This window comes from Ostrinia nubilalis, chromosome 9, assembly GCF_963855985.1.
Source record: "Ostrinia nubilalis chromosome 9, ilOstNubi1.1, whole genome shotgun sequence".
Taxonomy (NCBI): domain Eukaryota; kingdom Metazoa; phylum Arthropoda; class Insecta; order Lepidoptera; family Crambidae; genus Ostrinia; species Ostrinia nubilalis.
This window is the reverse complement of record NC_087096.1, coordinates 479,613-494,874: the sequence shown is the minus strand read 5'-3', so window position 1 is coordinate 494,874 and position 15,262 is coordinate 479,613. Positions and strand designations below refer to the sequence as shown.

Genomic DNA, 15,262 nt, shown 5'->3' with positions numbered 1-15,262 from the left:
TAAGCTCAGAACACTGTAAATTCAAGCTCAACAAGGCACTTGTCGTCTCGATAAACATCTCCAGCCGTCGGCCAACAAAGCGTCGTTCATGTCGGCTGGATGAGTTTCTAAAGACCATTAGCCGTCTTTAGAAGACGCCTCGCTTGTTGACTGACCACTCGACTCGAAGGCATTTTATCTTGACGGTTAAATAATATACTATCACATTCAAAACTGTGGTCATTTAACTCTCCAATGTTAGTCCAAATACGGATTTGGACACTACCAGTTTTAAGTTCACTATCTTTCCCTTCGACTACTGGATACATTTTAAACTTTACCTAATAGGTACACAAATATAATATGTATTCTGTTATTGTAATGTTATGTCGAAACAAAGCACTGACTGAACTGAAGAATTAATTAATTACAATTCGAGATAGCGTGATTCTCCTTTACAGTAACATCGCCCCAAGTCAACACAACAAAATGTAATCCGTGACCATCATGTTAATAAATATTTGATTGCTTTAGTACGATCTCAGGCGTTATTATAAATCAAGTCACGATCCATATACTATTTATATTTTACTGAACAAAAGCAACTTAGTTTAATTTAATGGTTCCACCAACATAAAAGATTCACATAACTAGAAAGTTATAAGTTAACTCTACCACAGAATACTTAAATAACTCTACATATATTATAATTGCAAATTGGGAATAATTTATCCTAAATTATAATGTTTCTTCCATTTTTAGAATGCCAACTACAAGTAATTACAGTACGTACGCCTAATTAGAAAAAGACATTCCACGTTTATTATTTCCTTTTATGACATTAACTACGGGCGTGTTTTTACATTATTTTCCTTATTTATGAAATTCCCATGAGTTTAATGTGTAATTATTATAGCTATCTATGGTCCCTCGTTTCCCTCTTGGCCTCCGAGCAGGATCGTCGGGAATATGCAAGCCACCTCGCGCCCAGGGCATTCACCGGCGTGCGCGCAGCTCGCAGCGTTTACCGCTAAGCTTAGCGATTGGAAGCTTTTTGCTTGATAGGTAAATCGGTAAATTCGCTAGCTAACTGAATTTAATGTTTCAGGTGACATTTTGTAAGACAATCGGTGTTGTTAGAGGAAATTTGTTTTTGTTCAGCAGTGAGCTTTTTTGGATAATTTTATATTCTCGAAGTTACGTGCAAGAAATAAAATCAATCGAGAATTATTGTATCAGTATTCAATCTCCGTGGTTCTTCATGTTCTCATTAATTAAAAGTTTTCCTATAACTTCTCGTGTACAGTTACCTAACTCAAATTAACTCATCAGCCGATTCTATCGCCGTTCCGCGCCAATAGAGTTACGTACAATACAAATTATTGCAACACGGTCGCTTTTTGCCCGCGCGCATATCTACAATGCAGCAGGCTGGTCATTTAACTGATTCTTGGGAGTTTTTGTGAAATGTTAAATTGCAGGGAACGAAGCATTTCGTGAAGTGCTACGTCCCTGTCACCTGACGGTTTCTTTTTCATGGACAGATTTACCTAAAGTAGAGTAAAAAAGCGACCATAAAAATTTAATCCTAGTTCAATAAACTCATTATTATTAAATTGAAAAGCAAGATTGTGTTTTTCGTTGCATAGCGTAATATTAAAAGCTTACTTAAGCAGAATAATAATTTCAATTTTCATCAGTTAGAAAGAGATATGTATTTCAATGGAGAGCATGACCATTTCTTGAACTGTTTACCGATTGTTTTTAAATGCAGACTTAGCACGTCTGGTTTGGTTAATGCTTATTCATGCGAGTGTCGCGACATGTGCTATTGTCCGGACTCATCGTTGACTCAGCTGCATGCTCGATGAGGTACCGATCCAATTGTGCGATTACCATTTATCGACGACCGTGCATTTGAGCTACCAATTAATGCAATGACTCATTCGCACCGGTAGTACCTATTCTTTAATTTTTGCTGATAATGGTAAACAATTAACACCCAGAAAGAAAGTTAGAGTTATAAAAGTTATATATTTTGCAATCTCAGAATACGGAACAAACCAGAAACCGTCAACGGGCGTAAATGTGTATTCATATAAATTACTCCAAAACGCACTAATTTGACTTTAGAGCAATTAGTCAATGGCCGGCGCGCGCATTGTTTACATATCCGTCAGATTGACACTTTATAATTAAATTATGCCGTCTTGTGCCGTTCCAACATGTAAGAATGCTACTGGAATTACGAAGAAAGTGCATGGGATCATGTTTTATCCGTAAGTAGCACATTTCCAATTCATTTTAATTAAATAATAATTTTCAAAAAAAATCACGGTTGTATTTTGTAAGTGTTGCCACAGGTCAACGGAATATTTTACCCTACTTTTTTATATTGAATTACATTTGTCTATAAAAAATTCACGCGTTAATTTTGTTAGCGTTACCACAGAATAATGGAATATTTTCCCCATCCTTTTTGTTTTAATTAGTTTTTAGTGTATTTTCATCCATGACATGACAACCTGATTAATTAAATTATAAGTGCCACTTGTGGTCTAAACTGAATATTTTTGATTTTGATTTGATTTTAATATTTGAATTAATTTATAATATTACTCCCTAAATAATGAGGAGATAATAAATTACTATCGTGAATTTCATACTTTCCCATTTATTCAAAAGTAAGGCATTGGTATCAACAGATCAGCAGCAGCAATATTTGTATATTTAATAATAATTTTAAGTAATTAATTATTGCTTACATACTTACTCTGATTTTCTTTCAGGATACACAGCCAGAGTTGCCTCGCAATCAAATTCAAGTATTGGTGATGTTTTTGATTTGGATTCTGTTTTTGACTCCAAGAAAAGTTAAACTAAAAGCACTACTGCGCCGTAAACAAATGTTTTGTTGTCGATATGTTTACATAATAAAGAACCTTAAGTTTCTTTTTTGTTTTACTTGGCATTCTAAAATTTATATTCGACTTTTGTAATTGACTTTTAAATAACATATTATACCTACATGTAGTATATTACACTATTTAATAGAAATAAATAATCATCTACACTTAGTTACTTCGGAGTAAAAATTAAATTCATAGGTAGGTAGGTACTATCTATGCCTATGGCCAGTCATGTCGTCTCGTTCTATCGCAAAGAATCACCATTTGATGAGAGCGAGAGCAAAAACGGAAATGGATAGTTAACACTGTGGCCGTGTGTACTTATTTCACTTACTTATTTTTTACTTGTTTAACATCTCATTAAAAAAATACATAATTTTACCCCGAAAATGGGGGTGTCACACGGCGCTAGTAACACTAAAGGGGGTAGAGGGGCGCGGGAGGGGAAGTATTTTGGACACAAGTTGCCGCGTAGAAATGTTATCGAACACTCCTTCTGGTTTGTTCTGTATTCTGAGTTTGCAATCAAGCTTTTAAGCGCTTTTACAATTTCCATTAGGACGTAACGTGAGCTGTGTTTACTTACATTTATCTGAAATTCAGTCGTAACAATTAAATAACACAAAAATAATAGAAATTAATGTGAAAGCTTTTACAAACTCTACCTTTGCGATACTAATAGCGTACCTACACGATTTGTAGGGAACGCAAATAGAGCAGCGATTCTGCGAGCCAGATTCCAGTCATTTGTCAGACTTAATTCTCAATTTAATTACAACAACCGACAGACGCATCCATCTCCGTACGATCGCCAAACATGTGGAAATCACTTGTCAGGTAGGTAATTGTCTAATAAAATTTTACTAGGTTGCCGGCACGATATGCGCGCTCAAGCATCCGTGGCATAGAAAACGTTAGAAATCGTCTCAGCACAATGGCGCGTTTTTTGCGCGGCATAGCTGAGCGCAGGCGCAGACAACATTGTGCGCGCTGAGAGCAAAAGTCGATGGAATTACTCCCAAAATAAGTTTATTTTGCATTATCATTAAGTAACTACTTAAAAGTTAACATTGGATTCGATTATTCTGGTTTGCAGTATAAAATATATCTTGATTGGGAAAAACAATGATGTAGAGCAGTTATTTTCAGAAATTATTGCAGATAATTTCACTGAAACTAAAGTACTCAATATATTCAACTTCAGTATTTTATCTTGAGTTCGTTATAACTAATAGGTTACATTTTAAATGCTACAGCAACAACGTGCATCGTTAAAATTAAATAAATGCAATTAGGTACCTACTAGTTATGTTGGAAATAAATGAGCTCAACTTAAAAGATGGTCACGCAATTTTGCTTTTGCATTATTTATATAGCTGTTAAAAAGTTTCAAATCTATGCATTTCGGCAACAGTTGAGGCTGCCACGGCAAATTTAACAGGGCACCGTTATGTGATGTGGTTTTATTTTAAGGCTAGATTATAATTGCAGATGTGGTCTAAACGAGCAATTAATAGAAGGTTTTTATCTTAGTTGCGATGTGAAGCCAGCGGAAACGTTAAATTGAGGCGATTGCGCACGTTGCGGCTGATGTCTGAACTTGCAGCTTCTTGAAATTTGAGTTATACTTACGAGTAATATCCAAGGTTGACACATACCATACTTAGTTAAAATATATCGTTAATACCACAACTAATTCTAACAAATTCTAGGATTAAATCAAATAAGGTCAGGACACCGCAATACAGTTCCTAAATCATTCCATTGCATCTATTTTCCATCCAGCAAGCAATAACTTAGCTTTCGAGCAAAATATCTAGCCTTTAGCGACGTGGTGAATTTATTCAGCTGTATTTGTATGCGAAATCTCGGCGTAAATTGTTTGAACAATACAATTGGAAAATACGGATGCAACTGAAATACTGGGAATGTTTTGAATGCGTGAAGATCGTGATCTTTTGTGGAACGTGAAAGTATGATTTAATATTTTGTTGATTCAGAGATTCAGATTTGAATTTATAACGAGACTGCAGTCTAAAATACGAGTAGGTAGGTTTACAGTTTGATAGAGATTTTGTGGATGTACTTTCGGTAAGGCAAAAAGAGTTTAAAGTTAATTTCTTGAAGTCACCTTTTGTAATACGAACACAAATTCTAAATAGGTCCTACGAACACATCTCAATTTTTTTTTAATTGTTTTATCTCTGTAGTCAATGCATCGACTGAGCTAGGTACGAGTATATCTAGTAGGAATGCAAAATAGTATTAAGTCGTGCCTCCTTGCGAACACGGTCGTGACGGGGACAGTCGCAGATCTGACTCGTGACGCGAACGCTAAGTGCCTGCGGGGGTGTGTGGGATGGAGCGGGATTCAACTGGAAGACTACGAATAATGTTACATCATTTACGTGTTTACTATAAATGAAAATTAAATAAAACTCTTAATTAAGCTATTCTAAATGAAAAGGTCATATTACGACACAACACATTCCGCATATAGCCACATCGGTAAAAAATATCCCATGAGGCTTTATGATGTTTGTAAATTGGCGTTTATCCTGAAGAAGTTGTCTCAGCTTTAACATTAATGGTCAAAGATTTAATGGGCCCAAAACATTTTTAGAAATAAATTAAGCACTAGCAAAAAGCTCTACTAGCTTTGCTGTGAGCTTTTTGCAAGCTTAGAGGATAATAATATCGAGAAGTGATTTAATAGGGTGAGATCTTGATTCTTTAAAACATTCTCTATTTTTATTTATTTAAGGAGTAAAAAGGTGTGAATTGCAGCAAAAAAGAGCACGATGAAAACCCACTTTATGCGTTTCAGTAAAAAAGTGCTGACAAGTGTTTTGTCGCTGCTCCACGCCGCAAGAGGCTCTACGTGCCTCCGCAACTAACTGCGACCAACCTTTAAGTCTGTGCGGTTTTGCGTGCACACAGCTGCCAGCCTGTTGTCAAGAGTGTTTAACTTTACCTTTACATAGCTTAGATAAACTCATCGTAGAGCGCAGGTTGACTTTTTTTAGAGTCTTGAAAAGAAGACCAATGTTTATTTTTTAGCATTTAAGTGTGAGTTTTGACGTGTTTGGAATAGTTTCTAATTGATTGTTTAAAACGGGGTCGGCGTTATGGCCTTTTAGAAAATGATAATTTTATATCATTCATTATTCATTATTTACAAATTGACTTCTGAAAATAATATTTGAGATTTTGAAAAATAATCTTAGTCACTTGTATTTGATCAGGTGTAAGTTAAGCTAGTGAATCATTAATTAATAATTAATTAATAATTAATTTTATAAATGCAAAAGTTTGGATGTCTTGATGTTTGTTACTCTTTCACGCAAAAACTACTGAACGGATTTTGATGAAACTTTACGATATTACTTTTTATAACCCAGAATAACATATAGGCTATAATTTATAACGATCTGTGACAAACTAAATTTCACGCGGGTGAAACCGCGGGCAAAAGCTAGTGAATCATAAATCTTATAATCTTATTATCTTCACCGACTTTTCTTTTTTTATTTCAAACAATGTCCTATCCCAGACTCCTGGAAAAGATGACCTCGCGATAGACCACCTAAATTATGTCTAAAAAAGTTGGAAACTTTTATGATTTCTTTTAAAAAATCGTATGATATGCAATTAGTGGCAATTACCTACATAATAGTAAAATCAAACACCGTTATTTGCGTAGGAAAGAACGGTGTCAGTTTATCGTAAAAATATTTATTAAAGTCTACTTTGATGACGGCTACTTATATTCGTACAGTTTACTATAATGGTACTGTTACTGTTGTGACACATACCACAATGCGGGCCGTAACGTAGAGCGCATGCATTCCAAGAAACGGACAATGGAACACAGCTGGCGAATTGAATACCTTTTCATTCTGCAGAACTGCCAAATTCAGATAAGGTGGCACAAGTGGGTAAGCTTCTAAAACGAGCTTATGCACGAGACCATGACTAAAGGGCGGGCTTATCAATCTGTATGAACTACTTACGATTTAGGTTGAAAGAAATAAATAACAAGGCTGTGGACACCTTAATTATTCGTTTACTTTAGCAAGTACACACTTATGCATAGATGTTTACAATTTAGCACTTTAACACCTTTAAAAACTACTTACAGGCATTAAACTCTGGTGTCAGTTTTTATGAGAGGCAGGCGTCAGAAACTGCTAAGTAACGACCATTATCGGAGGCAGTAACCGAGAACAACTTCGGCCTTCTAAGAAACAATGATATTGTAGGAAAAATGATTTTCATTTCCGGAAAAAAGATAAATGGTAGGTATCGTGTTTAGTATAGTTGTAATCTCATTTATTCCACTGTTGGTGAAGATTGAGGCTCATTATTAAGAAATCGAATCACTCAAAATTCAAGCCTATGATTGGTTAAATTGATATAAGTATTTTGTTTGAACCTATGCTTGATTTTCAATCAAGATAGGCCTGAAACTATTGTGTACGCATGCGATGTATAATTATATCTCCCAAACACGCATACACATAACGCCACATTTTCCGTTCCATGTTCTACCCATAAATTATCGGAGCCATCGTTATGAACTGCGAAGAGGAACCAATCGGCCTGACGACTTCATCAGCGTAGGAAGTAATCAGTTCCTGTGTCATCAACTTTCGCGAAGGAAGTCGCGCGGCAAGCTGGTTATTTGCCGCGCATCACGAACCTAAAGCTTGATGCAGACCGGCCCACGCAACGCATTATGCACAGTGCAGTTAATGATCTTATGTAAATCATGTATTACCTATTATGCATCCAATCAACAGCGCACTCAACGTTATAAAGTAATTAGTTAGTCTATACTAATATTATAAAGAGGTAAAGTTTGTGTATTTGTATACTTATTTGTTAAATTGTAAGGGGTAATCTCGGGATCTACTGAACCGATTTTAAAAATTCTTTCACCAATAAAAAGCCCCATTATTGCTGAGTTTCATAGGTTATATAAAAAACCGAAAAATTCCACGCGGGCGAAGCCGCGGGCGGAAAGCTAGTGGATACTTAATACAATGCAAGCTACGAAAATGTATAATAGCTTGATAAAATATTTCAAAAGAGGTTCCTCTGTCTGTACACCTCTTATCTTGGAATCACTAATTGTAAGATGACATCTTCCGCAAATAACAATTTCTTCGAACGATGTCAAACCTCTGGAATTATAGAACATCGAGATTAGGTACATCTCCGAGGCTGTAATTAAACCTGCAATGTAATAATTACAATTCGCAACAAGTCGGTTTTTACTCCGAATGATTACATCTAATCGGTGATTTGAATCAGCCATTAGAATTAACAAAACATCAAAGAAAAGTTTATTTTTTACGTTTAATCATAATTGCTTCTACATTTTTAGAAACAAAAACTGGAGTTAACGAATTGCTAAAAGAGACTTTCTATATCGATTTAGAAAATAAATACTTAGGTGTCTATTAGAAGACTGCGCACGGAAGTAGCGTGCTCCCTACTATCACTACGCTTTTTTACGGTAGATACGTCTACATTTTTACTGTGCTGTTTGTTCTATCCTAGTAAATAAATATCCTGATGATCCTTTTCCCTATAGTTGAACCACAGATAATATAAGTTGAACTATTTATAGTTGAACATTATGCCCCAAGCCGCCGAATTATTGTCTTAAAACTAATTAAACTTATTTGGCTTGTGCATTCACTTCAGTGACAATTACTGCAAAATTGGCTATTGGGATACTGTCTTCACGATGACAGCTAATCCTTGATAAATAAGTGGTAACTGGCTGTGAAGTGAGCCTACATCCTCTGGGGATAGCCTAGGTTCTACCTAATTAAGCAAGTACTTAATTAATAATTTGTAATGTTAAATGTATTAATTTTGCTACACCCTTATAGGGTTAATAATTATATGTACCTACGCGCTGAAACATATTAATGCAAATAAATTATTAAATTAAAAAATGGTTGGAGTCATACATGTATTGACAAAATAATTGCAATTCATATTTGCTGTTGCTGAGATTGGGTGGGTTCTCATACACGTGCCTCCAGAGCCTTTTAAACATGAACGGTTAGATAGAGTCGCCAAATACTTGAGCACTGACCTTGTTTGACCGAGACGTATTTCTCATTGAGGGCAGCGACGAAGGCGGCCTGGGGCAGGCTGTCCTCGAGCGAGAACAGCTCGTCCCTGGTGACGGCGGTGGAGCGCGTCTTGAGCACGGCCTTGGAGCCGATGGGCGCGAGGTATGCGCCGGCGCCGTCGCGCAGCGCCAGGGCTCCCGAGTGGTACTCGGCGCTGAACAGGCACACGGGTGTGCATGTGTCTAGGAGCTGTGGGGAAACGGAATTTTTAGTACACTTATCAAACTCTTCGTAAGCTAAAGAGCTTGTGCCTGAAAAGTCAGGCACAAGTATACAAGTCCGCTACTTTTGGGTTAATATGTTGAACGAAGGGTGCAGAAAAGTGGCGAAAAAAACTTGGCAACTTTTTGTAACCCTTTGGCAGTTTTATAGAGTCAATAAAGGACATTTCTTTGTAAAATATAGACAAGCTATATGAGTCTAGAAATTCTTTTACCAATACGCTACATTTTTATCATGGTATAACTTATAAAATTATCCATTAAAAAAATGGGATTGGCGAATCTATAAAACCCCTAAGTTGAATAAATGACTATCCTATTTACAAAGGAGATAACAGAAAAATAGACAAGCACTACAAAATTACTAGTTAATAAAACTGATTGTGTTTAATAAGCACCTAAAGATTTGCATGCAAAGCCTCCCGTGAAGAGAATGTGGGTCAATTGCACACGACTCAAGCCACGAGAGCTGATCACTATCACCTCCACGCGACCACCCAGCGCGGATCTAGATCTATCACAATTACCTGACTATTCGCAGCTTCAGTGAGAAACGATAAAAAACACGCTAGACAAATAATTACACCAATTACCATTAAAAGTAAAAAAAAAATCCTTGTAAGAGATTCCAGACAACTTTAATAAAATAATTTTAGGCTAAGATATTATGCAATTCAAAGCTATAAAACGTCTTGAAAGAAAACTGGTCTTATGCCTATTCGTACAATGTACAAATGGAATAAAAAATAAAGCTATACAAACGTTTACGACGAACACATTTCTAACGTTTATGATTCATTGTCCGGCCGGCGTTGATGTGGGAACAACACGTCGGTAAATAAAGCCTTTCTTTGGCTCATATTAACACATACTTAAGGTGCAATTTGTCAAGTTAACTGCCGTTGACTGTATTCTTATGCATTCATCTCACTCGTGTTTATTAATGAACGGGTGGAAAGGCTTTCTACGTCTGTAACTTTGTTATTGTTGACTATTTCTTAAGAAAAGAGAATGTCACCAATGTTAGCCATACAAAACTTTTACATAAAGTTATGTATACCTCTGCATTTTCTTGTGTTGACAAATATAGAAACACGAAATCATTGTATCTCTCAGCTTCTTCTAATACTACACGCTTTAACTCTACACCAGAAAGCATCTTGTTATAGGTACCTAACGTTTAATTTAAAATTTTCTTGATTACACATTTACGAATACATTTTGTTTGTAAGTCGATGTCCTACAGCTTCCTCTCCCGCTACGGTAAAGTTGGCATCTACTTATAAACTATTTTATGTGGACGTTTTCACCAATTTTGTATGTTTGCTGGGGCACCGTCAATACGAGCAAGAATCGATAGGAATCTACCTGCCCCAGGGCATGTTGGTGGTTTGTAGATCTTTGTTAGTCCCAGTAGATTTACAAACAGTACAAACCCCTACAGAGCCCAGCCCTAAGAACGTAAGAACTGTCATAGGGCTGGGACACAGCGATGCAGCGTCAACAGGGGATCCTCGTCCTAGGGCATGTGGCATCCCCTGGGTCTCACGTTACTCCCGTGCTGGGCACTACTGGGCAAGGGACAGGGACTGACCTTGCCTCCCGCGCTGAGGTACTTGTTGTTGCAAGTGTGCAGCGCGTATTTGCCGCCCTCGTCGGCGCGGAACTCCAGGGTGAACAGCGTGTCCTCGCCCCAGGGCACGTTGGCGTCCACGTGGATCTCGTCCAGCGATTCGGATAGATGCGCGAACCGCTTGCGCCCGATGGAGCGCAGGTTCACCTGGGGATGAAGTAGAATGGTCAGGAAATAAAGTAAAATTGTATTATTTTACTTTTTAATGTCAATGTGTATCATTTAGAACCAAATAAATATTTTTTCTTTCTTTCTTTCTTTCTTTCAAAATAGAATGCTATACGCGGCGTCTGTCGTCAGCGTCAATTGTTGTTGTCAGCGTCAAAAGTTTAAACTTACATGTAAGTAAATGTTTGCTACACAAGGATCTAAACGCAATCACGTCCACAACGAAAATTCACTAATCAATCATTCACTTTCACAACCAAGAAAAAAATCCATCCCATGAATTTATAACACGGGTTGACAGAACGACGCAAATTTTAGCGACTACCTACAAATAATCTAGAATTTCCCACACCCACATATTAAAAAAAAAATTAATAACGAAGCTACCTACAGTTTATTTGGTTTTTAATTTTATTTAATTTCCTTGATATTGTTTTTTTATTTTTCATTTTCATAATAAAATAATTACACTCATAAGGAATGCTTTTCAATTTATTTTTTCATATGCCATTAAAAGTGCAGGTATGCGTGCAGCTTAGCAATTAATTAGGTTAATGCAATAATGCGACGCGACACGTCGCTCGCAATTACATCAACCCCTTGTTAGGAGAATGTTCACAATTATTTTCCACGCAATTGGAACAAAATTCCTGCAGCTTCTTATATCTTTCCGCGTGTCTCTTATCATTAATTTCGGAATATCTCCGAATCCTGCGCGGGCGCATCGCGGAATGTAGTGCAGTTATTTTCAATGCAGTTGACCGCAGCTTCGCGACCGTTTGTTAGCGGCTTGGCGAAGGCGGTGGGCGCTGCTCGGTAGTGTGGGGCCAGTCAGATTATTTTCATAAACTGTTTAAAGTGATTATTTTGTAAATTGGGTAAGAAGAAAGAAGATATTCTCCATCTCCGTTGGTGTATTTTTTTTTAATTAAAGGATTTATACATATTTTTGTTTTCTACTATACCTAATCATTTTCATAAGTATTTTATTACTTATTAAAACTTCTTATGGGATTATTTAGAAGCACTTATTTTACTTAACACTACTAATAAAAATATGGGGTAGTTCTACCGTTTATTATTACCTAATCATAAATACTGAAACCTAATGATAGTTATGGAACATTAATTGAAACATCAAACAATCAAGCATTATAATTTCAAATTCAAGCAATTAATGTTTCAACACACTCCTCAAGTTCCGTATTTTTTTTCGCCATTTGCTGTCATCAATGTCAATGTCACCCATTTTAACGCAAACTTGGCGCATCCACATCATGTTGACAGGATTCAATTAGGTATCGCGAGACATTCTGTCACGAGCGCTGCGCCCGCGCATCGAGATGAAACCATGATAGCGCGGGAATGCGCTGGTTTCACATCGAGGCAAGCCGATCTTGCTGCGTCACTGTCAAGCATTTAACTTACGCAACGCGAATTTCTCCCAAAATTTAATATCATGTATGTATAATTATGTTAATACCAGATATGAACAGTCATCGTGACATTTGCATTTTGTAACGGCATGCAGATCAACGTTATTTGACCAGTGCTGTCTGTTGATGTCTTTTGAGGCATTCCGTCACGTTCGTTTTGGGGTTATGACAACGAACGCATAGACTGCAGAATTCTTAACCTTACAAAGTTGTGTTCTACTAGTTTTCAAAATGTAGCTATTTATTATACCTTGAGTAGACTGCCTTATTTTCTCAGGGACTAAATTAGCCGCGCACTGGTAGCATTTTATTGGTAGTAAAAGTGCTTTTTCAAAGCCTATGAAATAAATGAGTTTTTTAAGAGTTTTTTTTATTGGTGGTCAGGTTGTAGATTCTTTCTACACAGGAGTTGCAATGGAGGGACGAGATATGCGTCCCGTACTGATTTCGTAGTACACAAGATCTTTTATCTTGTGGTTATTGACAGCTAGAGAAATTAAAATCCATCGAGGTGGAATAGAAAATTGTAGCTTCTATGAAAAACCTAATTGCTTCTTGATTACTGTTAATTGGTAAACACGAGCAACATCAATAAATCATCGCAGTAAATACCGTTGTTCACGTGACAAGGTGTTAACGTGGTAACACATTATAATTATTCTTTTTCAATACATTTTCAGTATCACTCAATTATTTAAAGTAAATACTAGAATTAACACGATTCGGTCGTATTTAGGTAGAAAACAAATACTTACATACTAATTAAAGTGATTAATTTTTGTGCAGCGTGAATTATTAATGTAATTATCTTTATTTGCTAATTGCTATATTCAACTATGCCTATGTCTAGCAGTGCAACTGCGATTCGTTTTAAACCAGAGTAGGCCTAACTGTCAACCTGATTCAATCTGTCATACAAACATCATCTCCTCAACCTGTCAGCCAGGGTGGGCCCTGATGATGACAAATGGAAGTGTAACCAAATCTTCAATTTGTCTCTGATAAATTAAAGTGGGTCCTTCTGCGGTGGAAATTATGAGATTTTTTTTTTCAAATAATGACGTTTGTAGTCGAATGTTAGTCTCCCGTGTTAGTGTATGGTCATGCAAACACAAAACTGACGTTATGCTAGTCTAGGAATTCTAGGATGCTCACCATGATAAACTTTTATCGAGGCTTTTTCGATTTTACACGAAAAATGTATGGCATTGTCGACTAAGTCAACGATAAGATTTTATCACGGCGCGCACCTTAGCCCGGCTCACAGTGTGTTATGGGACTGTATAAACGGACATTCTCATTGATTTGATGAAACGTATAGAGCTCAGTTATACAAACATGATAGTAAAACTCCCGTTTGAAAATTCCACGTAGTTTTCGCGGTATAAAAATTCAAAGTTACCTATTTTTTTACTTCAAAATTATGCAAAAATATTCTCACTCGTTAACTAATAACATTTAATTCAGAATTGTTACAATACTTCATAGAGATCTTAAAACTACACGTAATAAGCGTATTAAGTGCTTCGTAAACGCATTCAGTGAATTAGGAAAAATGATTTTAGTGATTTTTGTTTTTATTTTTTTCCTCAATTATATCTTAATATATGCAAACATTTTTAAGTGCAAGATATAGTCTGATATTTAGTCTAATTGCATAAAAAAAATCAACTTTAAATTCCGTGATATATTTGAGGAAAATCAAATTGAAAATATGCGCAATATAGAATTGTAAATTTCCCATCACTTTTTAATAGCAATATTTCTTTTGGATGTTTAAATATCATCAGCTCGATTGTACCAAATTATTGTATTGACATTCGATTTACATAGGTTTCAAATCGATGAGAAAATTATTAAAGGTAGGATAAATTTCGACTTCCTAGATTAGTTTACATACTTTTTTAGTTAGTTACTTACATACAACTTAAGTTAATATAAGAGTGTTAAAAAAGAAAAATAACTCGACTTGAGAACCTCCTCCTTTTTTTGAAGTCGGTTAAAAACAATGTGAATGTGACTTTTTAGAACCTTCAACACTATGCACATAACAGGCGGGATTTGAAACTTTTTAGACATGAATTATTCCTTCCAAAATTGTCGACCCTAGACTCGTAAAAATTTTATTAAGACGTTTTATGTTTTTTCTCAAATATATCACCGAGTTTAAAGCTGATTTTATTAATACAATAATATTAAATATCAGACTATATCTTGCAATTCAAAATGTTTGCATATATTAAGGTATAATTGAGAAAAAAAATAAAAACAAAAATCACTAAAATAATTTTTCCTAATTAACTGAATGCGTTTACGAAGCACTTAATACGCTTATTACGTGTAATTTTAAGAGCTCTATGAAGTATTGTAACAATTCTGAATTAAATGTTATTAGTTAACGAGTGAGAATATTTTTGCATAATTTTGAAGTAAAAAAATAGGTAACTTTGAATTTTTATAACGCGAAAACTACGTGGAATTTTCAAACGGGAGTTTTACTATCATGTTTGTATAACTGAGCTCTATACGTTTCATCAAATCAATGAGAATGTCCGTTTATACAGTCCCATAACACACTGTGCGGCTGATGAAAACTCATATAACTAATTTATTACTAACTATTGTAGAATATTTAGTAATGTACCTACGATACAAGATTAGCAACACCCCTACAGGGTCATAAGTTGAGACTAAGTTTAAGATCACCACCTATGAAGCAATAAATAAATGATTATGATTATGATTATTTTAGCAAATATTACAG

The 15,262-nt window shown here is 35.7% G+C and overlaps 1 protein-coding gene across 1 annotated transcript in view; it reads right to left on the bottom strand.

The window, feature by feature from the left end:
* LOC135074353 (protein singed) overlaps positions 1-15,262 on the bottom strand; it is a 66,828-nt gene that overhangs the window by 6,004 nt on the left and 45,562 nt on the right. Inside the window, exons 5-6 of the mRNA XM_063968608.1 lie at positions 10,856-11,041; positions 9,001-9,229 (exon numbers count right to left, since the gene is read on the bottom strand). Of these exons, the coding sequence (XP_063824678.1) occupies positions 9,001-9,229; positions 10,856-11,041 (415 nt within the window). The remainder of the gene's footprint in view (positions 1-9,000; positions 9,230-10,855; positions 11,042-15,262) is intronic.